General features: G+C 52.1%; 1 protein-coding gene across 7 annotated transcripts; it reads left to right on the top strand.

Annotated features, from left to right (window-relative positions):
• Positions 1-8810: 8810 nt before the first annotated feature.
• Positions 8811-24682, top strand: Mtch1 (mitochondrial carrier 1). 7 transcript variants are annotated; one of them, XM_006524668.2, is made up of 13 exons: positions 8811-9291; positions 13851-13935; positions 15861-15967; positions 16260-16337; positions 16633-16690; positions 16916-16967; positions 17957-18016; positions 20447-20591; positions 22753-22800; positions 22916-22983; positions 23169-23244; positions 23980-24097; positions 24520-24682. In XM_006524668.2, the coding sequence occupies exons 1-12, from the start codon at positions 8971-8973 to the stop codon at positions 24049-24051; spliced, it is 1170 nt and encodes a 389-aa protein (XP_006524731.1). In that variant the 5' UTR covers positions 8811-8970; the 3' UTR covers positions 24052-24097; positions 24520-24682. The 7 variants fall into 7 exon arrangements, with proteins under 7 accessions (XP_006524731.1, NP_001334264.1, NP_063933.1 ...); XM_006524670.2 differs by having other exon boundaries at positions 8830-9291; positions 20447-20540; positions 24520-24676; XM_030249918.1 differs by lacking the exon at positions 8811-9291 and adding an exon at positions 9431-9637 and having other exon boundaries at positions 20447-20540; positions 24520-24676.
• The last annotated feature ends 382 nt before the right edge of the window (positions 24683-25064 follow it).

The raw sequence follows: 25064 nt of genomic DNA, 5'->3' as shown, positions 1-25064 counted from the left end.
GCGACCAGTCCCTGGCTGTACAGGGAGGAAGAGGGGCGGGGAAAATCTCAGCCTAGCCAATAAGTCTGTCTGAAGCTCACCCTGCCCGCCCCTCCCCACGACAGCCGGGCTCTTGTTTCTTTGCCAGAAGCCCCACCATTTGCTCATGCTTTCCTGCGGAAGGGCTTGCAGATGGGTGTCCCCCTCAGCAGGCCAAAAGGTCCCTCTACCCTTCCTGATGTCGCCTTTCCTAGGAACTGGCCTATGTTCTGGCTGCTGAGAGGCCCGAGTGTGCCTGTCTTTTACAGTTAATCTGAGCAATGTCATCATTGGTTAGGCAGCTGTGTGAGGACAGTGACGGGGAAAGCCTTTGAGCCAGGACTGTGGCTTGGTGGAGGACCCACTCTAGTTTCTGCAAGGACACAGAGCCAGGATGACCGCAAAGTACGTGGGTGGGCCTGACTTGACACCCGGAGCGCGTCAGCATCAGCGGGCCACAGAAAACAGCCTTTTAATCTTCCCCGCGTTAACTATCCAGTTTCAAAGCTGAGAGTTGGCTGGCACCTGGTGTGGCTGTTGCCAGGTCCTTAGGAAGGACTCAAGGTCATAAGAGGTGGCGCCTGGGCTGGCTGGGTGCCAGGCCTGGGCCTGGGGAAAGTAGCGGGGCCAGCCTGACAGAGACAATATGGAGCCGCAGTCTGTCTCCGAGCCTAGTAAAAGCAGGGAAGGAGGGTTGCTTTTCCGCGGAAAAAACGGGTCAGAAGAAGGCGGCACCAGATGGGATCCCAGGGGAGGGTCCAGGCAGTGCCTTGAGAAAGTCCAGCTCCACACAGGGCCAGCACTTGGGCCCTCCAGGCCTCTCTTGGGTTTCTCTATATTTCAAGGCCCTGACTGCTTTAGCCTTAACAGCTCAAGAAGAAATGGCTTGGAGAGGAGTGGCCAGGCTTCCAAGTGACAAAAGGGCCTCTTGTTCCTGCCTGTCCAGCTATTCTGACCATTGTTGCTTTCTCCCCCAGCTACCCACCCCCTTCCCAGGGTGCACCCCTCCACACTCCCTGCTTCATTCTCCCTTCCCAGGCTGTGCATGTACACACACACACACACACACACACACACACACACACACACCGCTGGGCTTCACAGGCAATAATAGTAAGCAGAGAGCCTTCCCACAGCCTGGCCCTCTTGTCCTTTCCTTGTTACTAAGTGCCTGTGTGAGGGCCTTTAGGGAGAGCTGTTACATAAGCAAGCTCACGAGACTCCAAAAGCCGTTTCTGGAGGAGATGGCTCAGGGGTACAGAGCTCGCCTCACTTGCGGGAGGCCCTGGGCTTTATCATCACTAGGGACTTGGCAAACTTACAAAAGGGCACACACCTGTGAATTCAGTCCTCATAAAATCCTGAGAGGGTGGACATGGCTCATTTCTCCCTGTCTCCAGAGGCTAGGACAGAGCCTGCCGACAAGCAGCAGAGGCACCACAGATCTCCCAGAAAAAGGACCCAAGGTTTGCTTTCTTCCACTTCCTACCTCCAACCTAGGGTTGGGGTGGGCAGTCACAGAAACACACAGGTGACTTTTTAACCAAATAGCCAAAGACGGTATCAATCCCCTGACCCTCGAGTATTTCACGGCTGAGTCCCACAGCAGAATCACAAAGGGCTCAGTCAACTCTCCGAATGGAAGGCTGAGCTTAGCCATTTACCTTCGGTGATTTTGGTCTATGAGACAGGGTCTCCTAGCCTTTGTCTCAAACTCACTGAACACCTAAAGATGATCTTGAACTTCAAATCATCCTGTCTCCACCTGACAAGTGCCGGGATTGCAGGTGTGCACCAGCACACCTGACCTCTGTGCTTCTGGGGGTATTGGCTTTGTGTATGTTAGGCAAGCCCTCGATGTACAGCGCTGCATCCCCAGGCTCCTTGTTTTTGAGACTGAGCCTCACTCTGTAGCCGAGGATAGCCAACAATCCACAATATAACCCAAATTGATCTAGAACTCACGTGGATTTTTCTCCTCTGCCTCCTGAGAGCTGGGGTTGTAGACAGGAGCCACCACATCACATCTGGTAAATAAAAAGTTGTTTATAGATAGTCTCACTATGTCTCTCTGGCTGCCTAGAGCATTCTATGTAGACCAGGTTGGCCTTGAACACTGCTTCTTCTTCTCAAGTGCAAAGTTAAAGGCACATGCCTGAGCCCTATGCCTGACCCAAAGCTCCGTTTTCTTTTACTTTCTTTCTTTTTTTCTTCCTTTCCTTTCCTTTCCTTTCCTTTCCTTTCCTTTCCTTTCCTTCTTTCTTTCTTTCTTTTTTTTTTTTTTTGAGACCGGGTCTCTCTGTGTACCCCTGGCTGTCTTGGAACTTGCTATGTAGTCAGTCTTGCCTTCAACTCAAGAGATCTCCCTGGTTTTGCCTTCCCAGTGCCACAGGTTTGAAAATGTGTAGCCCCGGCTGGCCTAAACTCCTGATTCTCCTGCCTCTGCCTCTGTCAGTAAATCCTACCGGTGTGCACCTCTACAACTGGCCCAAAGCTCCTTTAAAAAAAATACGTCGGGCGTGGTGCCGCACGCCTTTAATCCCAGCACTTCGGGAGGCAGAGGCAGGCAGATTTCTTTTTTTTTTTTTTTTAAAGATTTATTTATTTATTTATTATATGTAAGTACATTGAAGCTGTCTTCAGACACTCCAGAAGAGGGGGTCAGATCTTGTTACGGATGGTTGTGAGCCACCATGTGGTTGCTGGGATTTGAACTCTGGACCTTCGGAAAAGCAGTCAGGTGCTCTAACCCACTGAGCCATCTCACCAGCCCGGCAGGCAGATTTCTGAGTTCGAGGCCAGCCTGGTCTACAGAGTGAGTTCCAAGACAGCCAGGGCTAGAGAGAGAAACCCTGTCTCGAAAAACCAAAAAAAAAAAAAAAAAAGTATATACACTTTTGCCTATGTTCATTTGCACACGGGCATCTTCCTTTTCAGTTCCCATCCACTAGCTTCTGCATTTCCTAGGCAGCATTGCTTCTGCTTCTCTGCTAGAGACATGACTTTATGTGTCTGTATAAAACCTGGGCCTACACATAAAAGAAAACACTTAATATGACAATCTTTGCCTCATTTTTTCTCTAAATGACATATTGTTTTATCCCTTTGCATAACTGAATAAAATTCCACTTTTTAAAGTTTTTTTTTTTTTTTTTTGGTAATTTTATGTGTCTGAGTGTTTTGTCTTCTTGCCTGCCTGCACAGGTGCACCCACTGCCCTCAGGGTTTGGAAGAGGTCGTCAGACTCTCCCTGGAATAGGAGTTCAGATGGTTGTAAGCCACCATGCGGGTGCTGGGAACCAAACTTGGGTCTTTGATAGGAGCAGCAAGTGCTGTTAATCATGAGTCATTCTGCAATCTCATTCTTTTTTTTTAAATATTTATTTATTTTACGTATATGAGTGCACCATTGCTCTCTTCAGACACACCAGAAGAGGGCATCAGATCCCATTACAAATGGTTGTGAGCCACCATGTGGTTGCTGGGAATTGAACTCAGGACCTCTAGAAGAGCAGCCAGTGCTTTTAACCACTGAGCCATCTTTCCAGCCCCCCATCCTTTTTTTTTTTTTTTAAGTGTTTTGTATAACTTTGCCCAGCCAGAAATCTGCTATGTGGCTGGGCTTACCTTGAATTCCTCATTCTCTTGCCTTCAGCTCCCTAGTATTGGCTACACATACCTGGACATTTATTTGTTTGTCTGTTTGTTTTTGAGATGGTGTCTCAGTTCTATTGCTGTGAAGAGACTCTATGACCAAGGCAACTCTTATAAAGGAAAGCATTTCACTGGGACCTTGCTTACAGATTCAGAGTGTTAGTCCATTATCATCATCTTTCAGCAGGCAGGGAGGCTGCTGGAGAAGTAGCTGAGAGCTTTACATTCTGATGGGGGGGGGGAGGGAAGGGAAGGGAAGGGAAGGGAAGGGAAGGGAAGGGAAGAGAAGGGAAGGGAAGGGGAAGGGAGGGGAAGGGGAAGGGGAGGGGAGGGGAGGGAAGGGAAGGGAAGAGAAGACTGAGCTTGCTCCTGAGCTTGGGAAACCTCAAGCCTACTCCCAATGACACACCTCATCAAACAGGGCCATGCCTTCTCAATAGGATCATACATCTACATCGTAATCTTTTCCAAACAGTCCAACTGGGGACTAAGCATGCAAATATTTGAGCCTATGGGAGCCAATCTCATTCAAACCACCACAGAGGGGGGTTTTCTAAGTATCCAAAGCTGGTTTGATTTGTTTATTTATATATTTATTATAAATAACACATCATACATTAATATAAATGATTATGTATAATACAAAATGAATAAAAATATAAAAATAAACTAATATAAATTTTTAAAATGGGTCAGTAAATACCTATTTATTTACTTTGTGTCCATGTGAGAGCAAGGATGTGAATGTGCTGCCTCTCTACATCCCTGGCTGAACTTTGTACATTTTAATTTAGGAAGCTGAAGAGATGGCTCAGCTGTGGAGGGCACGGGCTGCTCTTCTAGGGGACACCAGTATGGTTCCTGCCACCAATGTCAGGCTAATCACAGCTACCTGTAGCCCCAACTCCAGTGAATCTGGTGAACTCTTCTGGCCTCCTCAGGCACCTGCAAAACACACACACACACACACACACACACACACACACACACACACACACAAATCTTAAAATTTTTTTTGAGAGAGGATTTTATTTATTTATTTATTTATTTTTGGTTTTTCAAGACAGGGTTTCTCTGTGTAGCCCTGGCTGTCCTGGAACTGACTCTGTAGACCAGGCTGGCCTCTAACTCAGAAATCCCCCTGCCTCTGCCTCCCAAGTACTTGGATTATAGGCGTGTGGCACCATTGCCCGGCTTAAATTTTTTTAATTGATTTTTTTTTTTTTGTCATGCTGAACCTGAGGTTTCAACCTGTTCCTCAAGTGTGGATTATTTCCTTTCATCCTTTGTTAACCCTAAAAATCAGGATCAGGGGGTGTTCAGACAATGTCATGGCCAAGTAGAGACTCTTGATGTCTCAAATCCCACTGAGCACCCAGACTGAGCACAGGTACCCCAGAATAGCTAGTTTCCACTGGGGAACTTGTAGGAGTGGTGCTGCGGACCCTTTTTGGTCCCTGTCTTCGTAGAATGGGTCTCTAGTTGCAGGTGGACAAGGAGTCGGCAAATGACAGACAGAAGCGACAAGAGAGATTGTGTAGAATCTGAGTGTAATTTTTTTTTTCGAGACAGTGTTTCTCTGTGTAGCCCTGGCTGTCCTGGAACTCACTCTGTAGACCAGCTGGCCTCGAACTCAGAAATCCACCTGCCTCTGCCTCCCAAGGGCTGGGATTAAAGGAGCGCCACCACGCCCAGCGAGTGTAATTTTTCAAGTGGAGCATCAAACTTTTTATACAGAAGAGTGACAAGAAACCACGTGAGACATCCACCAAGTTACAGTGACACAATACAAAAGGAATGTATACATCAAAAGATGGCGGTGACCAGGTCCTGTTTACCACTAAGAAGGGAGCCAGGTCTATTGTTAAGCCCACCACCAGGGGTTCTTAGTAAATGCCTGATTATGCTGTTCCTTTGGGCCTAGTGAAGAAATCTCTCTCAGGGGGATTCCCTAACTCTTTCATGATAAACCCACTTATTGGCTAGGCCATTGTGAATTCCCTTGTCTGGGTAAGACTGACTACTGTCCCAAGTAAACACTCTGCAGACCAGCCCAGAGCTATTCCGGCTCCATTCTTTGCAATGCCTAATTAGTTCCACCATCTCTACTAGCAGTAAATTTGAATGTTACTGGATAGATAACCTTCTTACAGAATTCCTACTGAATTCCAAGTTTGTCGGCTTCAAGGATTTTTTTAGGAGTTGGAACACTGGCAAGGGCTTAGCTATGTCAGAATTCAATCTTTAAAGGCACTTTACAATAAAATAATACCAAAAGAGAGCACGTGGATCCATACACCAGACTAATGTGGGGATAGGGTATGAGTATACGGGTTATGAGAATGCCTGGTTCCAGGAGGTTGAGTTTCTCGTGAGCACTTCCAGGCCTCTCGCCTGCCAAGCAGACTTCACTGGAGTGTGCGTAGCAGAATGGGATTCAGCTCACCCACATATACATATATTCACCCACCCCGGCTTGGAGTGTATGGCTCAGAGGTAGACTAATTGCGTAGGATGTGTGCAGCCCTGGAGTTTATTAGAAATGCTTTGATGCCATCAGGAGGCAGGGGCTGGTGGATGTCTGCGACTTCAAGGTCAGCCTGGTCTACAGGTGGAGATCCAAGATCCAGCCAAGGTTCCATCATCCCCAGTACTGCTAAAAACAAACCCAAATTTTTTTAAAAGAAAGAAAGGAAAAGGAAAATGGATCAGACCTTGCCCTTTTTAGTTCTCAGAGGCAGGAAGTCTCAACGATGATTAGCAATCGCTGATGCCAACTGAAACCACACAGGAGAGGCACTAGGAAGCAGGCTGTAAGGATGGACTTCTGGGCGGGCGGGGTGGTGCACAGGACAGGGCAGGTTTTCTACTGCAACGAGCCATGGTTATCAAGAGCAGATGCTAGATTTTCTCCTTTTTCTCCCCAAAAGGAGCCCAAGACTCAGGGACATTTGTTTGTTTTTCAAGACAGGGTTTCCCTGGCTGTCCTGAAACTACCTCTGCCACTACCCACATGGCAAAGACAATAGTTTATTCCTAAATGTAAAGACTAACTGACTGATACGTATCAGAGCAGAATGAGGAAACCTACAGGCACATGGGTGCCCTAAAATCATAGTAAGGGCCGAAGAGATGGCTCAGCCATTAAGCACTCCGGTTGCTCTTACGGAGGAATTGGGTTCAGTTCTCAGCTCACAACCATTGGCTTCCTAGGGTACCAGGCACACATGTGGTGTACATAAGTATAAATGAAATGCAAACAAAACACTCTTGCCCATAAAACAAAATAAACCAGGCCTCAGAATGTGACATGCCAGACCAGGTATATTAGTTAGGGTTTTACTGCTGTGAACAGACACCATGCCCAAGGCAAGTCTTATAAAAAATCATTTAATTGGGGCTGGCTTACAGGTTCAGAGGTTCAGTCCATTATCATCAAGGCAGGAGCATGGCAATATCCAGGCAGGCATGGCGCAGGCAGAGCTGAGAGTTCTATGTCTTCATCCAAAGGCTTCTAGTGGAAGACTGACCTAGGGTGAGAGTATTAAGCCCACACTCACAGTGACACACCTACTCCAACCAGGTCACACCTATTCCAACAAAGCTACAACTCCAAATGGTGCTACTCCCTGGCCCAAGAATATACAAACCATCATACTAGGGAAGGGTACAATACTCTCTCACCTGGACCTCATAGAAAGGAAGACACCTAACTCTGGACGTCAGGCCTATCTTTTGACCACTCAGTGTATATTGTCAAGGGACAGAGGAATGAGAAGTCCTGGCAATCCCAGGGGCTTCAGTTTAGCTGGGTTCCCAGTGTTTGATGTGGCCTGTTTGAATTACCATCCATCTGTCTGTCCATCTGCTCACCCACCTGTACCCAGTCCTGCAAGCCCTCAGCAGCTCTGCCCTTCCTGAGCCGTTCTCCAGATGGACTGGTTAATATCTAACCTCAGAAGTGGCTTTCTCTGCCTCTGCCTCCAGTAAGGACTCTTTCAAATTGTTGAGATTTGTGGCCTTTGTAACCCTTTGAAGTCATTCTGTCACACACACACACACACACACACACACACTTATAATCACAGTGTGATCTGTATCTTGAGATAATATTAGTAACTAAGATGTGAATGAAAGAATTGTGATTGCTAACAGCCAGCTATCAATTGCAGCCAAGGAAATTGATGTAGCATGGTGCACAGCTCAGTCTGGCCTTGAACTCCTATCCTGATGCCTCTGCCTCCTGAGTATCGGGCTTACTTTACAGGTGTGTGCCACTGCACTGGATTGTTACTTTGTTTGCTTCATTCATTCCCTTAGGAATGGTTTCCCTGAAGATATACTTTCTATGCATTCCTATATTTGCGGTGATAGAAGATAGATATTAATGCCAGACAATACAATATGATACAACACAGTACAGTACACGGTAGTACGGTACAGGGAGCCACATTCGGAATGGGCCATACAAAAACACGGTCCAATGGGGGACAGTCAAATACAGATCGGAAAAACAAGGCACTGGGGACAATACGGAGGAAAAGCCCACAGATGGAAAGTATTTGCGTGGGCAAGTGTCAGGAACGTGAGGTAAAACCTACACCACGGGCAATCAGGGAGGGTGCAAATATCTGACCATTCCAAAGACCTTCCTTGCAAACTAGCAAGAGGACAAGGTCCCTTGCTAGGGACCAAAGGGTCCCTGCTGACTCTGAGGTCCATTACCAGAAGACTCTATTATTGGGCAGTTCAAGACCAGCTGAGAGCTGCTGTGCTTGTTCAGAGGTGGAAACAAATCACCGGCTGGAGTAAGCACCTTCCTGGAAGGTGGCCCTAAGAATTGCTCTCAAGGCATGCGTAGCACTATGCTCCAGGCACTAGACTAGAGCTCTCCCAGGCCTAGTTATTTAGTAACTAAACGCAGCCAGCACCGGGCCTTCATAAGTGCACAGGCAAAGAGTGCTCCCAGCCCTCAGCAGCTGTGAGTTACTCAACTATTGAGGGGTTTCTACACAGGTCCCGGGATCGTGCTGAAGGAGTGCAGAAGCAGGGCACACAGACTGAGACTCGTAGGCACGATTGCGGTGACTGGCCTGGTCCGCAAAGGGGCGGGCACAGAGCTGCAAAGAACCCGCCCCGGGCCGGAGGAGGCGGGCCCGGGAGCACCAAGGAACAACACTCGCCCGCCCGCCATGCCCCCTCGCCCCGCGGCGTGAGTGGTGCTGCCAGGACCCTCCCCTTGACGTTCGGGGCGTGGCCAGCACCACGTGACGGGGAGTGACCTCCACGCCTGGCGCCATGGGGGCTTCGGACCCGGAAGTGGCGCCTTGGGCTCCCGGCGGCGCCGCGGGGATGGCGGGAGCCGGAGCTGGTGCAGGAGCTCGGGGCGGCGCGCCGGCCGGAGTCGAGGCCCGCGCTCGGGACCCGCCACCCGCGCACCGCGCGCACCCTCGCCATCCTCGGCCCGCGGCTCAGCCGTCGGCGCGCAGGATGGACGGCGGCCCGGGCGCCCCGGGCTCCGGGGACAACGCCCCGACCACCGAGGCGCTGTTCGTGGCGCTGGGCGCGGGCGTGACGGCTCTCAGTCACCCGCTGCTCTACGTGAAGCTGCTGATCCAGGTGGGGCGGGGGGCGCGGCGGGAGGATGTGGATGGGATGTGCGGTGTGGGGGTGCAGGGAGGGGGCTGAGGGATCTGAGTGATTGACGTGGGAAAGGAAGCGATTTGGAGGTGCTGGGAGGGAGCGAAGGGACGTGAGTGACAGACGTGGGGTAGGAAGGGATTTGGGGGTGCAGGGAAAGGCGATGAGATGTGGGAGATAAGTAGTCGAAGGCAGTGAGCTTGAAATTCCGAAGGGTAATGGATTTGGGGTGCGGAAAGAAGCCACAGGATTGGGGGAGGGCCGAGAAGTTTTGGTGAATGGGTAGATGAGGGCTGGCTGGGTACAAAAGCGACGTGTTTAGAAGGTGAGTACATTTGGGGCAGAGGACAGCGGGGCTCTGGATTTATAGAGATGGATGAAAGCTTTGAGGGACAAAGGAGTGGGCAGCAGGGCCAAAAATTTCAGAGGGAAAGAATGCAGCAGGGAAGAGCTATCGGTTTACTTGAGAAGGAGCCTGTAGATTTGATGGCGACGACAGATTTGGTGGGAGGAGGGGCCTCCGCATTGGTGGAGGGGGGGAGTGGAGCGGTGTCTGGAAAGGGGAGCCAGGAGGCGGCTTTTAGGGGGAAGGGGAGAATGGGATGACGCATTTAGTGGAGGAAGGAAGGAATTGAAGTAATTGTGTCTGCGTGGGTTGGGAATGGGCAGAAAATGGGGATAGGCACAATAGGTAAGGGTTGTCAAAGCTGGAGCAAAGGTAGGGATGTCTGGATTCAAGGATGCTTGGGCACCTAAACGCTTTTTTGCTTGTTGGCAGCAATTCACTCCAATAGAGGATGAGGAAAGGGTAAAGGGGGAGGAGGGATCTGGTTGGAAGGAGGTGTTGTGCATTTGGCAGAATTGGGTGGGTGTGTGATGGAGGTGGGGAGAGTTTTGATTGGCGTGGTTCAGGCTCAGACTGATAATCAAAGATGAAGCCTAGCATTTTCCAAAGGAGTGGGGGATGGGTGGTGAGGATTGAGTTGGAGACCCAGCTAAGATTTGAGGTTTGATTTAAGGCAAGTGAGTGTGAAGATTATTGTACTATCCTTGTCATAGAACTGAGAGAATTAGAAATACATTTGGAATGAGAAGGCCTTAAGAATGGGAGTCGCTGCTGGGCAGTGGTGGCGCAGGACTTTAATCTTAGCATTTGGGAGGCAGAGGCAGTCGGATTTCTGAGTTCGAGGCCAGCCTGGTCTACAGAGTGAGTTCCAGGACAGCCAGGGCTACACAGAGAAACCCTGTCTCGAGAAAAACAAACAAAGAATGGGAGTTGCTGAAGCCCTGGGGTCTGAGGAATGGGGATTCTAGAATTTGGAGTTTAACTAGAAATATAAGGAATGAGAAGATACTGTCAGGGCCATTGGGCATCAAATTGTGCAGAGATTTGGAGACGGCTGAAAGGGGGATTTGGAGACCAGCACTGACCTACTGTCATGTGAATGTGTATTTACAACATAGTGTTGCAGCCACAGCAAGCCTCAGCTTAGGAGGGACTCTGGGCTTTGCAGGTATCTGAGTTGAGCAGTTGGAGGTGCTAGGAGCTGATGGGGTGAGAATCAAATGCTGGACCTTAGGATGGCAGGCGGAGAGGGTCGGGGGGGCTCTGGGTGTAGTGTGGGAGGACACAGGGGAAGTGGCTTATCATTGGGAGCATGGTGGCATTAGTGTGGGGGTTTGAAAGAATGAAAGGTCTTTGGAGAGGGACCTAGAGAGTGAAGGGGAGCCCAAAGGGTGATGGGAACTAGATGGCAGGGGGGTGTAAGCCTAAGAGCTCTGTTGGGGGTGACAACTTCAGGGAGCTTAATGGCTATAGCTTAGTAATCGGTAACACTGAACAAAAAAGCAACAATAATAACAGATTGTGTTTTGCAGGGAACAGGTGTGCAGGCTAGATGTTGAGCCTCAGATCAAGACTCGTGGGCGGGGGTGGAGGCAGGCAGAGGTATTGAAGGTGGCAAACTGGCTCTGCTGGTGTTAGGTACGGGATCACGGTGTTGGCTGTGGTTAGGACAGTTAGAAACAGATCTAGGTGAGCATGACGTGAGGACAAATCAAGTAGGCCGTGACCTCGGCTCACATTGTACCTTTGATAACCCAGTAGACATAAGACGATAAACTCAACAGATTTGAGAGCCGTGAGGATGTGCGGTTGAGGGTTCGGGTTTTAGGATCAGGTTGGAGTTGTGCTGATAAGACTGGTGGGCAGCATCATAGCAAGAGCTTGGGGCTTGAAGTTCCAGCACAAAGGACCACCCTCCACTTGAAGACGCGGAAGGCCACTTCTGACCTAGAAGAAGAACTCTGGAAGGGAAAGCTGTTTGCCTGGGTCACCTAACTCTTTTCTGGATAAGCCATTGTGAGCGTCATTTTTTTTCAAAAAGACCTCACAATAAAGGGTTTTAAAAATTTACAGTCAGGGGCTGGTGAGATGGCTCAGTGGGTTAGAGCACCCGACTGCTCTTCCGAAGGTCCAGAGTTCAAATCCCAGCAACCACATGGTGGCTCACAACCATCCGTAACAAGATCTGACTCCCTCTTCTGGAGTGTCTGAAGACAGCTACAGTGTACTTACATATAATAAATAAATAAATCTTTAAAAAAAAAAAAAAAAATTTACAGTCAGGAGCTGTGAGATGGGTTAGCAGCACACTGGCCACTTGTTGCTCTAGCCAAAGTATGTGAGTCCCATCCCTGGAACTTACAGCAAAGGTGGCCAGAGGAAACCGGACTCCAGAGTTGACCTCCGACCTCACATCAGACACAATAAATAAGAATTACATTGGAGGCCAGCCTGGTCTACAGAGTGAGTTCCAGGACAGCCAGGGCTACACACAGAGAAACCTTGTCTCAGAAAACCAAAAAAAAAAAAAAAAAAAAGAATTAAGACATTTAAAATCAGCCACCTTCAGTGTATCTCAGAGTCAGGTCTACTGGAGTAATGTGGACTTTGATGAAACACCTTCCTAAAGAAAGGGAAGGGAAAGCAGCAGCCAGCACAGCACAGCAGCCGACCCAGCACTGCTGACACGGCCTGGCGTCCTAACCTGCGGGCCTGTCCTTTGCTGCTGCTCAGGTCTGTCCTGAGGGCCCAAGGGAGGTTGTCCTCATCCCGTTACACTCTGGTCTGTACCCCTCACCTCCCTGCTGGCAGCAGAGCTTCTCATTGGTTGGCAAACTTAGCACCCTGGCTCCTCCACAGGGGTCTCATATGGCTATGGTGACCAGCCCTCTCTCTGTCTGTCTGTGGGCTTGACAGTTCCTCCGTTCTAATGCGCTGCTTTACAGCGAAGGTTGTAGTGGTTGAGCGGAAACGAGGGCCATCTTGTCCTAGCGTTACAGAGTGATTGAGGTTAGAGCACAGCCGTACAGGTGGCTTTAAGGCCACGCTTGCTAAGCCTGCGACTGGCAGGGACGGGTCTGGGAGGTATTCACAGTAAGCTTAGAGGGATTTGGGGGTAGGTGGCAGTGCAGAGCTGTCTGAAGCCCGGGACTGGGACCCCCAAGCCACTGTTTGTCAGTATGTTGAGACTTAAGTTGGAATAACATTTTGTCCTGAAGATTAAAATTAGCAGATTTATTCTCAGGAGAACGGAGAGGAAAACACATAAAAATGGGTGCTTTGGGCCAGCGAATTACCTCAGCAGGTAAAGACACGTATCGTCAGATGTGACGGGTTTCCTGAGTTAAATCCCCAGAACCTACAAGGCGGAATGAGAACCAGTTCCTGCAAATGGTCCTCCGACCTCCACGAGCATGCCACAACACACACGTGTGCTCAAAAATTAGTGTTCAAAAAAAATTAATAATCCTAGCACTTGGGAGACAGAGGCAGGTGGACTTCTAAGTTCCAGGACAGCCAGGGCTACACAGAAACCCTGTCTCAAAAAACAAAACAAAACAAAAAAAAGTGTGTTTCTGGGCTAGTGAGATGACTCAGTCAGTAAAGACGCCTGCTGCCAAAGACACTTGAGGACCTGAACTGAATCCAAAGGACCTACATGGTGGAAGAAGAACACCAACTCGTGCAACTTGTCCTCTGGACTACATACACACTCCATGGATGCGTGCACCCATGTACAAACACACAGGGATGCAAAATGTACAAACATACTGAAGGGTGGAAGGAGAGAATTAACTGGACAGAGTTGTCCCCTGACTACACTCGGACTGCATCTTATTCTCCGCCTACCCATCATGCACTGCGCCCTAGTCTTTCTCTTCCCATCATGCACTGCATCCTGTTCTCCCGCTTCCCATCATGCACACAATAATAATAGACAAACATGTTAAATATAGTAAAAGGCTCTTGAATAATAAAAGATGGGAGTTTGTGCGTTGATACTGTCTAACATTGAGGTTGTGGAGGGTTTATGAGTTAGAATGGGGCCAAGGTGGGAGCAAGGGCTAGACACTGATAAAGGGACACCAACTGATAGTCCTGGGGAGATGGGGCCAGCCATGTGCGGAGTTGGAGCCAGGAAGCTGCAGGCTGCCTCCAGTGACCCTTCCTTTTGTCTCTGTTGATTCTGAAGGTGGGTCATGAGCCGATGCCCCCCACCCTTGGGACCAATGTGCTGGGGAGGAAGGTCCTCTACCTGCCGAGCTTCTTCACCTATGGTGAGTGCCACAGGCCCCCTTGTACCTGGCGTCCTGCTGTGCAGTCTGGCCCCAGGAGCCAGTGTCAGCTCTAAGGAGGGGACTTGAGAGTGCCCTAGGCAGTAGAGGTCTGGTGGGAGCCTGGGAGTGCTGCAGCCCCAGATATTCTCTGCAAGTCTCCCTGCTGCATAACCTCACGGTGCTTGACCTCTGAGCCACCTTCTCCGCTCTCCACACTCACTATTGGCAGAACCACAGGTCAGGTTCTCTTCCAATTTTGCTTCAGTTCTGAGTGTACTCTAGGGCCAGGCAGAATGGGCCATTTTGTGGGGAAGTGTGTTTGTGTTTATTTTACGATCGGTATAGGGGAAGAGGGAAACCATATAAGTAGACCACCCCACCCTCCATTGTACACAAAGATAATGAGCACAAGCCTGTGGCAACCTGGCTTTCTCAGATCTGCCTTCAGTGGCACCGTTAACAAGAACTCATGTCTGAGGTCATACCTGTCCACATGGGACCATCCTGACGTCATCTGAGGGCCTCCTGCAAGGGCAAGCCAGCTTCTGAGATGACCCGACCCAGGTTTTAGAAATGTTTCACATCAGATGTTAAGAGCAGATGTCTGCTGGGCGCCTCTGGACACTGGCGGCTCCTCAGTCAGGAAGTGCCTGGCTGACTGGCTGTCTAGAACTGTCTGGCCAGTGTGTCCTCCTCCCCCACACTGTGGCAGAGAGCCCCACAGCTGTGGACATTCTGTGGTGGAAGGCTGGAATCCTTGGGAGTTAGGGGGGAGTTGCAGACTCTACAGATAGGCGGTGGGGCAGGAAGAGCTCCTGAGAGGGCCTCGGAATAGTCCTGTCTCTGTTTTACTTGACAGCTCATAGAAATGCAAAATCCTGGAGCTGGTTCTGTAGGCGCCACACAGAGGCTCCGCCTGAGCCCGCCCCTCAGACTACAGTAGGGCAGCCTTGCCCAGTCCTCAGGCCCCTCATGGCCTTCCCCAGTCCTTTCTTCCCTGCCCCACCCCCTCCTCAGGAAGCTGTGGTCCAGGTAACAGGTGCACTGCCCTGTCCCTGGAAATCCTCGCTGAGTGTGACGTGGAGTCACGCTGGTAGATCTGTTGCAGAGGAGAAAAGGGCACTCATGCCCGTCACTTCCTGTGTGCGGTGCTAGAGAGCTGATGTCACAGGTCTGGAAGCAGATCACAGCAAGGGAGCCCTGTGCTGGCTTCCAGGGTTTAGAGAAACATCACCTTCTTGAACTTGGATTAAATGTAAATCAGGGAGTGCAAGGCGTCACACGCTGCATGTGAAATACAGCCATGGGACAGCAAGTCCCCATTGTCACCTGACCCTCCAGGTCTCCCCCCCCCCCCCCCCCCCCCCGTGCCACTCTGTTTCTGTTTGTCCCTGTTTCTGCCTTGTTCCTTACTAACAGGAACCAGCAGCTGCCAGGGGCATCATAGATGTAGCACAGTAACAGGGACTGGGGTGTCCCCGGCTGCAGCTTTCCCAGGGAGACCTTCCAGGTCTGCCCTCCCATCCCATTTCTTCCCCATCCCTGCCTGTGGGCACCCCACCCCCACCCCCACTCCTAGAAAAACACTTTATAAGCAGCTGAAATTGGTTTTGGATTACAGCATTCCAGCTGCTGAGTTGAGAAACGACAGTTGAGTTTGCCAAGGAGTTTTCAAAGCTAAGGAAAAGCAAGCAAGCAAGAAGTCCAGTGAGCTTATTTGTCAGAAGAACGCTAGAACGTTTTTACCAAAAGAGACAGGTCAGATGACACTTGGGATCGGAGTTGGCCCATGTCAGGCCCTGGATATACACCCCCTTAGGCTGCATCCAGCCGATGATTGGGAAACCACTGGTCTGGGTGTGTGGTCTGGCAGTGGGTGTCCTGGGCTGGGTGTGACGCACCCCACCCCCTTTGCCTCCTTACAGCCAAGTACATTGTGCAGGTGGATGGGAAGATAGGGCTCTTCCGGGGCCTGAGCCCCCGCCTTATGTCCAACGCCTTGTCCACTGTGACCCGCGGCAGCATGAAGAAGGTGAGCAGGTGCCCGGGGTCCCCAGGCTCTAGTCACTACCACATACAGCCTGCCGGCCCTGATACCACTTCCTGTGCAGATCCCAGGACATCCATACCCCCCCCCCCCCGGGTTTGTGCTTGAAAGACCTCCTGCACCACAGGCCTTCCTCCCTCCCACAGCTGTGGCAGCTGTGACTCTGGCTTTCCCACTCAGTGTCCCAAGCCTGGTGGTTATGATAGCCCAGACAGTGGGCGCAATGCCTAGTGTCCCTGGGGTGTGTGTCTGAGTCTCACGGCGTGTTTGTGGTCAGGTTTTCCCTCCAGATGAGATGGAGCAGGTTTCCAACAAGGACGACATGAAGACCTCACTCAAGAAAGTTGTGAAGGAGGTGAGTGTCAAAGGTTGGAGAGGAGAGCTCTCATTCCCAGTTGGCCGGGTCCTTAGGCTTGCCTGGGCAGAAGGAGTCTTAGCCGGATACTGCGAGGGACTTCCCTCCCTACAACGTGCCCCCTAAGCTGCTCTGGACCAGGATGGCAGCATACCTCAGGGAGGGATTAGGGTGGGGGTGGGCAGCATCCTTGACAGACTGAGGGCCTGAGGAGTGAATCCGGTCTTCCCTATATAAGCCTGTAGCTCCCCACGGGTCCCAGGCCTGATGGCATCCCCACGTCTCTCTCTTGCAGACATCGTATGAGATGATGATGCAGTGTGTATCGCGAATGCTGGCCCATCCCTTACACGGTAAGAGCATGGCAGCTGAGCCCACTAAAGTACAGATGGGTGGGTGTAGGCTGGCCCCACCATAAGCCGAGGATTATGGCTGGGAAGAGGCAGGGGGCGACAGGAGACGAGCTCAGGTCCTTCCCAGTCAGAGGTGATGCTGTGGCTGTCGTGGCCTGGACACCACAGAGGTAGGGTGCTGAGCCATCAGCCCTCCAGGTCACACAGAGCTTTCTCTCCCCTCAGTGATCTCGATGCGATGCATGGTGCAGTTTGTGGGACGGGAGGCCAAGTACAGGTAGGTGATACCTTGGTGTCTCTGTCCCTCCTCTTGCTAGGGATAGCACCACTGCTGCCTTTTGCCCCTCCCTCATTTGAGTCTCCAAAGGAGCCTTGGCTCCTGGAAGAGGCCGGTGCGGAGCCTCGATGCCCTCCAGTGCTGCTGGAGTCTGCCCAGGTCAGCTGTGAGCTGGAGTCGCCTCCCAGACATCTAGGGTTCTCTGTCTTCCAAAATCTGTTCCTCTCGTCCTGTACTGAGAGGATGCCTTCCCCTCATGTGCCCAGCGCTCAGTGCATCCGGGAGGCCTGTGGCCCAAGCACACAGCCTTTTCCTCTGCTATTTCCTGGCTTTGGTTGTTTTCTGCACAGTTGCTTGATTCCCCAGACTGAAATAGGAGGCTGGTAAATGACCGGAGGGGACAGCTTGGCTGAAACCCCAGTGGGTCAGGCTGCCGTTGTGAGAAGAACACAGGGTGTGGTGGGGGTTGGAGCCCGGGACCAGCTCTAGTTAGCCTGGCTTCTGTGCCTGGTGCTTCCACCTGGCCAGTACAATAACTCTGGGGGCCAGCTACTGTTTCCAGTCACAGGTCACAGAGCGGGGGGTATGGGACAGGAAGCCACAGCCTGCTCTCTTCATCTCCAGCAGGCTGCCCTGCAGGGCTCCAGACCCCAGCTTGCTGGGTGAGAGGGCTGGAGGGGTTTTTCCTGGGTTAATCCAAGGTCCTCTGCTGCCCTGTGCGGGTGCTTCCTTCTGTCCTCCCCTTCCTGGCCTCACTGGCCTCAGGTCCTCTGCACAGAGCTTGCTTGGCTCATGAGATGCAGGCGTGGGAATCTGAGGTCCTAGATCAGGACGACCAGTGGTGTGAACTCACCCCACCCCAAAAGCTCTTTTTTTCTCCCCATGGGGTCTTCTTGGGAACAGACTCCCCTCCCGGTTAGCACCAGCTGATCTGAGTAAGGTTGAGTGGTGGCCTATGCTGAGTGACCTTCTCCATCTTGCCTCCCTAGTGGTGTGCTGAGTTCTATTGGGAAGATCTTCAAGGAAGAGGGGCTGCTGGGATTCTTCGTGTACGTGAGTTTATTCGCTGTAACAGCCATGCTTGGCTCCACTAACAGGTGTGTTCTCAGTCCCTTGGGTCACAGCTGCTGCCTTCCACTAACCACACAAGTACACCCCAGGGTGAGCAAGTTGCAGCAGCTGTGTTTTTGCACTTTGTGGCATGTTGGGGACCAGAACTACCGAGCCCTTTCAGGTGCCAGCTTCAATGAAAGTGAGCCAGGGCAAGAGCTCAGAGGTGGGATGTGTGATGTGTGTGCAACACAGTGAGGGCCTGGGCTTTACACCCAGCACTGCACACACACACACACACACACACACACACTATCGCATGCTGAGGAGATGAGGTAGCCAGCCCCTGCCAGGCCGCATCTGGGCCCTGGGTTGCCAGGGACTCAGAGCTGGTCTTCAGAAGCCGGAGCACTGTTAGTCCTTGATGCTGTTGCCAAAGGTGACTGTCAAGCTGGGACTTGGACTAAGAATTGGGTGCTGGCAGTGCACCCGCTGCCTCCAGCCAGTGGGCTCTGTTGTAGCAATTACTGGACATTGAATGCTCAAGATGATTTGCACAGAAACCCATGTTTCTGTCTTCCCTTGCCAAGCCAGAAAATCAGCCCTGTTGGGTCTGTGTTTCCATAGGTCAGCCATTAGTAGGGGCTCAGAGACCTGTGTCTGTGGGCACATGATCTTCCAGGGGCCGTAGACCCCACACTCTTGGCCTTGAGCCCAGCTTCCCCACAAAGAAAGCTCAGATCATAAAGACTATCCAGAAAGAATGAGCTTTGGACGACCGAGAAACCAGGCTGACAAGTGTGGCTTTTGTTTCCATCATTTGAAGGTCCAGGCAGTGGCCCTACACTGATCATGTGCACAGCATGCTGAGGTGGGCTCCACGCTAATCTCTCTTTTTTAAAAGATTTACTTATCTATTTATTTATGTATATGAGTACACTGTAGCTGTACAGATGGTTGTGAGCCTTCATGTGGTTGTTGGGAATTGAATTTTTAGGACCTCTGCTTGCTCTGGTCAATCCCTGCTCACTCCGGCCCAACAATTTATTATTATACGTTAAGTACATTGTAGCTGACTTTGGACTCATCAGAAGAGGGCATCAGATCTCATTACAAGTGGTTGTGAGCCACCATGTGGTTGCTGGGATTTGAACTCAGGACCTTTGGAAGAGCAGTCAGTGCTCTTACTCGCTGAGCCATCTCACCAGCCCTCATGCTAATCTTTTTGAGCTGTGATTCCTCTGGCTTGTCAGATGTCTTTATGATGCATTTTTAGTCAGGAAATGGCTTGGAATAGAGACAGACAGATTGTCTCTCTCAGTGGAGGTGATTCTGCCCCCTGGCGTCCTTGGTGATGTTCAGGGTATCTTGTAGATTTCCAGAGCTGGCACAGAGAACAGTTAGGTGTTGCTCAGCTCCAAATGACCACAGAGCCAAGGTTGAGAGACCCATCTCTGCACACAGCCATGTGTAAGAACATGGATTCAGGTGCTTGGGACGTCAGACCTGATGCACCGCCCAGCACTGGGCAGCTGTGTGGCAGGGTCACACCCAGCGCATGCTTGCTTTGGAGTATGGATGCATAGTTTACAGGCTCAGAAAGCGCCCACCGCGGAAGGACATACACCACCCAGAGCCTTTGGTGACCGTCCTCTGAACACCGGCGTGCCACTTAATACTTTCTTGGACTCTCATTTATAAGATTAAGGAAAAGAAGATGTATGTGTTTGTTGCTTTTATGTGTGTAGCTGTGCGAGTTTACGTCCACCGCGTATACACAGGAGCCACAGAGGCCAAGGGAAGCCTCAGGACTAGAGCCGAGCCAGGGCCTTTGCAAAGCAAGTGCTCAGAACTGCTGGACGCTCTCTCTGGCCACTGTCACAGGGGACCTTCTGATCCTGACTTAGAGAGCCCTTTGCCCTCAAGGCTGTCACCGTGCAGGGTAGCAGTCCTTGCAGGCACTTGAGTGGTGTGTTGCAAGCGCTTGCATGGCACGTTGTGGGTGGAACATTCCACAGTGGAGAACAGACATTAAGCTGCTCACTGAGAACTGTTCTAGAGCAGCCGCCAAGAGGAGCGGCCACCCCGACAGGCGCTCCTTTGTGATCTGTATTTGCCTGGTGTGGCTGCTTTCACACCATGACACTAGGGCTTCTGCATACTGAAAAGACCTTGTGACACCACTAACTAGTTTGTGACACCTGAGACCTCCGTGTGGAAGATGGCAGGCGCCTGCCCAGGGTGGCTGTGATACTCCTTGCAGGCTCTGCCACAAGGCTGGGGCCTTGGGTGCTGCAGGTGTAAGCTGGGCGCTGCAGGTATAAGCGGGGCGCTGCAGGTATAAGCTGGGCACTACAGGTGTAAGCTGGGTGTAGCCTGCCCACTTCTGGGTCTCCTCCCTGCTCATCTCTGCTCACCTTATTTTTTAGTGGCTTAATCCCTCACCTCCTGGGCGATGTGGTTTTCTTGTGGGGCTGTAACCTGCTGGCCCACTTCATCAATGCCTACTTGGTGGACGACAGCGTGAGTGACACCCCAGGGGGGCTGGGAAACGACCAGAATCCAGGTTCCCAGGTTGGTTGGAGCAAGGGCTCGCCTTTCTTTCTGTGTGCTGGTGCCCAGGGTCTGGGATAGGCTGGGACTTTGGGATTTTTCTCGACCTGAGGGTGAGAGGGGACCCCTATTACAAGTGGACCCGAAACTTCTCAGGGAATGAACGAGAGTAGCTAATACCCACAGTCCTTTAACCTTCCTAGTTTGTGTTTTTAAAACCCACTGAGATCCCAGTGGAGGTGGTGGCGCACGCCTTTAGTCCCAGCACTTGGCAGGCAGAGGCAGGTGGATCTCTCTGAGTTCAGGGCTAGCCTGGTCTACAGAGTGAGTTCCAGTGCTACACAGAGAAACCCTGTCTCAAAAAAATAAACAAAAGAACCCCACTGTGGCCAGCCATGTAATCCAGTACTTGGGAGGCGGAGGCAGGAGGATTATGCAGTCCAGTCTACATATGGAGACTCTTCTCAAAAGCAAAGCAACCTGCTTCCTCTCTGTGAGCACCGTGACCTGTCAGCTCTGCTAGATGGCACCCTGGGCCAGGATGGTGCCGTCTTGTTCAGCTTCCTTTGGCTGCTGAAGTCTGTAAACTTTACCTGCTTGGGCACCTGACAGATTGATGAGTTCTGCTCAATCAAGATGAGGATCATGGACCTTCAATGGGTTAGGGTTCCTAGAAGACAGGCATCCTGACATCAGGAGTGGCTAGGCCTGGAGGGGTAGGGGAGGAGCCGTTCATGGTCCATGGGGTGTCTATTGGCTCAGGCTGGCAACCCTGGGGGAGGAGATGTGAGGAGACTGGTGGCCCTGGGTAGGCGGCTACAAATAAAAGTGGGTTTGTGGAGAGGCAGTGACATTGACACATGCACACCGATCTTAGGGGCCTGCGGGTGGGCAGGCAGGCAGGCACTGTGGGACAGTTTGCTGTGTCCCACAGTAAGGCCCCTGACTGGTTTTCTGGGTCAGAGAGCACTGCCTGCCCAGTCTGCTCACACACCTTTGTGGGCAGTCAGCTCTGGCATGAAAGGCACATTCTCTATGGGCTTTCAGGCTAAGAGGCTGCCAGACCCGCAAGGCCAGCAGCCACATCTTCTGTAGGGGCTCTGGGGCATCCTGTAGTGGATAACCACTTGAGAAGACAAAGAAGGCCAGGCATCGCCTTTCTTAGTGAGAGTTGTTTTCTGGGGAAAGCCAAGCTTTAGGGGTAGGCATCGGAGGCTTGGTGAGATTGGGGTTGGCAATAGCCCAGAGGGACCACATGCTTCATGGCCAGACCAAACTCTGACTGGGATGCTGGTGGAACCAGGCTCTGACTGGGATGCTGGTGGAACTGGGCTCTGTCCTGGGATGCTGGTGGAACCGGGCTCTGTCCTGGGATGCTGGGTGGAACCAGGCTCTGTCCTGGGATGCTGGGTGGAACCAGGCTCTGTCCTGGGATGCTGGGTGGAACCAGGCTCTGTCCTGGGATGCTGGGTGGGACCAGGCTCTGTCCTGGGATGCTGGGTGGGACCAGGCTCTGTCCTGGGATGCTGGGTGGAACCAGGCTCTGTCCTGGGATGCTGGGTGGGACCAGGCTCTGTCCTGGGATGCTGGGTGGAACCAGGCTCTGTCCTGGGATGCTGGGTGGGACCAGGCTCTGTCCTGGGATGCTGGGTGGGACCAGGCTCTGTCCTGGGATGCTGGGTGGGACCAGGCTCTGTCCTGGGATGCTGGGTGGGACCAGGCTCTGTCCTGGGATGCTGGTGGGACCAGGCTCTGTCCTGGGATGCTGGGTGGGACCAGGCTCTGTCCTGGGATGCTGGGTGGGACCAGGCTCTGTCCTGGGATGCTGGGTGGGACCAGGCTCTGTCAAGGACGCTGGGTGGAAGCTTGTCCTTTCACTGGGAATCCTCACCAGTTGTAACTGCCGAGCTAGGGTAGCTCCTTGATAGGTAGCTATCAAGCAGATGTGGGCCACACCTAGAACTCTGGGTCCTGTGGGGTACCACACAAGGTGGTAAATGAGCCTGCTCCTCTGGAATCCTACAGGTCCCTTCAGCCTGGTAGCCTAATGGGGAGGTCACAGGAGGAGCTGTCCTGGAAAGGGGGTTGTGGAGGGTGAGGTGAGGCAAGGTAAGGGTACCACAGAACTGCAGTCTACCCCCGACACCCCTGAGGTAAACCCTGCTTCCTTTCTATCCTACAGTTTAGCCAGGCCCTGGCCATCCGGAGCTACACCAAGTTTGTGATGGGGGTAAGTTCTGCCTATGACCGTCAAGGGCCACAGTGGGCTGGAGCCAGGTCTCATGGTATGGTGTTGGCAGCCAGCGTGTCCTCATTGCCAGCACTGAAGCCCGTGTGCTTTTCAGATTGCAGTGAGCATGCTGACCTACCCCTTCCTGCTCGTTGGAGATCTCATGGCAGTGAACAACTGTGGGTACGTGTGTACCCTTCCACCAGGCCCCTACCAAGGCTGCTGGGACATCCTGATGAGCCCTTCCAGCCCCCCACCTACACATAATTCCCTGTGGGGTTAGCGTGGTGTGGGGGTGGGCGTGGGTGCAGCTCCTCTACATTCTCTAGTCCTCACTGATGACATGTCTGAGCCCATGTTCTCCACAGGCTGCGGGCTGGACTCCCTCCGTATTCCCCTGTGTTCAAGTCCTGGATCCACTGCTGGAAGTACCTGAGTGTGCAGGTGAGCGTGCTGGGCTGGGGGCTCTTGGCGCTGGGTGGTGGTGAGGAGGAGGAGGAGGAGGAACAGCAGCAGCAGCCTGGAGGAACCATCTTAGGAGAGGGTAAATAGTAAAAGCTGCAGGGTACTAAGTAGGTCCTAAGTAGTTCTGGCTCTGGCTGAGGGGAGAAAGTCAGAGGAGGCCAAAACTTGGGCCCTAGGCAACTGAGTGAAATTAAATAAAGGTCAGACTGCCTTTGGAGGCGGTAGGTGGCAGAGCCCAAGAACTCACTCCTCCAGTACCAAGGGTACCTGGGATGTGCTCAGCCAAACTCCTCCATTGGACCCTTCCAGCCCTGGGGGATCTTTAGGATTCGTCTGGGTCTGGTATGAGCCTTCTAGAGCAGCCATGGCTTCTGGGGCTCTATCCTGAAGCCTCCTGTTGGCTGTAGCTCTTCCTGAGGTGCGAGTGGGAGTGGGGGAGTGGACAGGGACCAGGCTCAGGGCTAGGGGCCTTTGCCTTTTCCTGGCCTTGCTTTGCCACTGGTCAAATGAGGAGGAGCCAGGAGTGCTGAGTGGTCTTTAGGCTGTGAATAGGTTTACTGGGGGCTAGCAGGGTGGCTCAGTGGGTAAAAGTGCTTGCCACGGAAGCCCCAGACACCTAAGTTGGATCTCAGAATCCATAGGAGTGCCCTCACCACAGACAGAGTAAAAGGCAGGGTTCCCTCCAGCACCCCTGACACTGTTCTTCCCTTCCAGGGCCAGCTCTTCCGCGGCTCCAGCCTGCTTTTCCGCCGGGTGTCATCGGGGTCATGCTTTGCCCTGGAGTAACCTAAGCTGCCCGACCAAACATTTATGGGGTCTTAGCCTACCCCTGGTGAGGACCCATCATCTCAGATGCCCAAGGGTGACTCCAGCCCAGCCTGGCTTCATGTCCATATTTGCCATGTGTCTGTCCAGATGTGGGCTGGTGGAGGTGGGTCACCTGGGACCTGGGGAAGCCTGGGGGAGCAGTGTTGGGGTGGCATCCCCTTCCTGCCTAGAGGTACTGGAGTCCATCTTGTACTCAGGCAGAGGCAGGCTGCAGAGGCAAACGTCACTCAGTGGCAAGGCTTCCCTGCACCTCTAGCCCAGCTCATCCTGCCAGTCAGCCAGAAGCACCCCCGCCCCCCACTTCCTGCTTTGTAAATTGGGCGCCATCACACCTGGGCCATGGGAGGCTGGAGCTATGTTCCCAACACTAATTTTCTTATACAAGGGTGGTGCCTTCTCCTGAATAGGAAATCATGTTCTCCTCAGACCATCCCCTCATCTGCTTGTCTGTGCTGGTGACGCCAGGTGTGAGGGTTCAGTCACTGTGCTGGGTGCGAATACGCACAGGTTACATAGGCCGACATCTAGTCCTCCCCTCGTGGTAAGATAGACCCATCTCCTCGAATAAATGTATTGGTGGTGATTTGGACTTCTGTGCAAGCCTCTTATTTATGTGAGTTTTGCCAGACCCTGTGCTGGTATCTTAGGTCTGTGGGTGGCCAGGCTGGGCCAAGTGGGGTGACATGGTTGAGTCCTTGTGTCAGAGTCCCACCAAAGCTGCCAAGTGGCACCTAACACCTTCTGAAGATGTTCCCAGGCCTTCAGAGCCTCTAGGTACATGAGACACAGGGAAGGAAGTGAAGTGGCCAGTCACCTTCTGACCAGCATAATGTGTGACCTGACAGACCTAGTTGCTAGGTCTCCGTGGGGACAGAATGACATGGTCCCTGCCCTTGGGACAGGACCATTGGGCGTGGGCCTCCAGGGGTGTCAGTGGCCACTATGAGCACAAGGCTTGTTTGTATAACAAT

This window comes from Mus musculus, chromosome 17 (genome assembly GCF_000001635.26).
Source record: "Mus musculus strain C57BL/6J chromosome 17, GRCm38.p6 C57BL/6J".
NCBI classification, from domain to species: domain Eukaryota; kingdom Metazoa; phylum Chordata; class Mammalia; order Rodentia; family Muridae; genus Mus; species Mus musculus.
Note: the sequence above shows the minus strand (reverse complement) of the source record. Positions and strands in the feature narration are given on the sequence as shown.